Source organism: Penaeus vannamei, chromosome 37, assembly GCF_042767895.1.
Source record: "Penaeus vannamei isolate JL-2024 chromosome 37, ASM4276789v1, whole genome shotgun sequence".
NCBI lineage: Eukaryota > Metazoa > Arthropoda > Malacostraca > Decapoda > Penaeidae > Penaeus > Penaeus vannamei.
In genome coordinates, this window is record NC_091585.1 from 19,003,360 (window position 1) to 19,005,859 (window position 2,500).

At 40.0% G+C, this 2,500-nt stretch overlaps 1 protein-coding gene across 1 annotated transcript in view; it reads left to right on the forward strand.

Moving 5' to 3' along the window:
• Window positions 1–2,448: 2,448 nt before the first annotated feature.
• NfI (Nuclear factor I) overlaps window positions 2,449–2,500 on the forward strand; it is a gene marked incomplete at its 5' end in the record, with an annotated part of 35,918 nt that continues 35,866 nt past the window's right edge. Inside the window, 1 exon segment of the mRNA XM_070115307.1 lies at window positions 2,449–2,500. This exon segment is cut by the window's right edge and continues 2 nt beyond it. Coding sequence (XP_069971408.1) covers window positions 2,449–2,500 — 52 coding nt within the window.

Here is a 2,500-nt window from a genome sequence, read left to right on the forward strand (position 1 = left end):
ATTATCGTCTTTTTTTTTGGTTATTTGATATTATAATTTTTATGTATTTGTTAGTGTTTGGTATTATTGTTAATGGTATTATTAATGCTATTATTGTTATCATTGTTATTATTATGGTTATTATTATTAATGCTATTATTATTATTATTATTGTTGTTGTTGTTGTTATTGTTATTATTACTATTACTATTATTAATTATTACTATTACTATTACTGTGACGAAGATGATGGCGATGACTCATTCACACTCAGACTCTTGACTGTTACCAACACTTTTAATGCCTGAGACATGCGCGTGTGAATGAGGGCAGGCAGGCAGACAAGCAGGCAGACAGGCAGACAAGTAGACAAGCAGACAGACAGACAGACAGATAGACAGATAAACAGACAGACAGACAGACAGATAAACAGACAGACAGGAAGACAGGCAGGCAGTTAGGTAGACAGACAGACAGACACACAGACAGACAGGAAGACAGGCAGGCAGTTAGGTAGACAGACAGACAGGCAGAAAGACTTAGAAAAGTACAGACAGACAGAAAGACACTGTTACCAGCACCCTGCCCTACCTGCGTCGAGGGGGCTCCCATACTCACCTTGCGTATGAATGGAGACACGAGACAAACAAAGCCCTATTTTGGCAACAGTGCCTTCAAGTCTGGAACGTTCTCTGGTTGGCACTGGCTCTCCTGGTTGGATGCTGGCCCTCTGGCGGCGGCCTAGGGGTGCGAGAGAGCCAGCAGAGGCACTTTTTATTACAGCAGGCACTTTTTTTTTCTTTTTTTAGAACAACAACACCAGGCTTTTTTGGCAACACTTTTGGGTATTTTTAGGGCTATGCAGTTTATCGGGTTTTAGAAGGGGGTGGGGGAGAGAGAGGGGTAGTTTTTATATTTTTTTATTTTTCTTTATTAGTGTTGATATTGTTTCTGCTTTTGATTTTGTTATTTCTGTTATTTTTTGTTTTTGTTCAAGGGTGACACAGTTGGCGAGGGCGACTGTGTTCAACTCCAGCAGGTGTCTGTTGGCGAGTCTCACCCCCCTCACTCAATCTCTGCTCTCTCGCTTTCTTTCTTTGTCTGTTTGTCCTTCTCTCTTTCTTTCTTACTTTCTCTCGCTCTCTCTCTTTCTTTCTCCCTCCCTCCGTCCTTCCCCTCCCTTTCTTCTTTCCCATCCTCCCTCCCTACCTCTTTCCCTTTCCTCTCCTATCCTCTCCTTCGTTCTTCCCTCCCTCTCTCTCTCTCTCTTCCTCCCCCCCCGTCCCTCCCCCGCTTTGGAAAATCCCCAGCGCCCGATTTGGCAAGGGACGAGAGGCTCCGAAAACCACGTGGTCTTGTTTTGATTCTGTTATTATTTTCGTTTGTCGTGGGAGGCAAGATATTTTATTTTTCATCTTCTGTTGTTTTTGTTATTTTTGTCTTTATTGTTTGTTTTTTTATTGTTATTGTTATTTTGGCGATCATTATATTTTGCTTATCAGGGTTATTTGTTGTTATTTTTTTTAAATACATGAGTATACTAGACGCATACGCTTGCACACGCACACACACACACAACACAATGCATACACACTTACACAAACATAAATACATACACAGATTATAGATCATAAGTGAAAAAGAACAGTATCAACAGCAACAACAATAGCACCAACAACAATAACAGCAGCAACAACAACAGCAATAACAAGAACAACAACAGCGATGACAGCAATAAGCTTCCCATTATATACAATGATTCCCACAGCCTACTCTTTTATAGGCCTATACATTTTTTTTTCTTTATATAGACTCGGAAACAAAACTAACTTTCCTTAGATGAGATCAAAGGGTCTTGCATTAATATAATATGTTATTATTACTATGATTTTATTTGTGAGTGTTTTTGTTGGTAATCAGTTGCCGCTTTTGGTAATTACTGTTGGTATTGTATCGGAGGGGGCGGGGGGGAGGGAGGGAGGGGGGGTAAGGGTGGTCTATAGGCCTATATTTTCTTTCCCTCCTGAGGTCTAAAGGCAGTTTACGGTTATTTGATGTTTGTTATATAGCTTTTAATCGCTTGTTCTACTTTTCTTAATTTCTCCTCTTTCTCTTTTTTTTAGATTTCTTTTTAATTGTATTCTTTGTATCTTTTTTTATTTTATTTCCTGTCATATATAATTTTTTTTATCTCTCCTTTCCTCCTTTCCTACCTATTCCTACCTCTCTCTCTCTCTCTCTCATTCTCTCTCTCTCTTCCTCTCTCTCTCTCTTTCTCTCTCTCTCTCTCTCTCTCTCTCTCTCTCTCTCTCTCTCTTTCTCTCTCTCTCTCTCTCTCTCTCTCTCTCTCTCTCTCTCGCTCTCGCTCTCGCTCTCTCTCTCTCTCTCTTTCTCTCTTTCTCTCTTTCTCTTAACGTTTGCACTTTTAACGTTTACATTTCTAACGTTTGTTTGTTTGTTTCGTTACAGAGAGTCTAGCTGGCATTGTCCTGGAGAGTGACAAGGACGATGAAAGGATGAA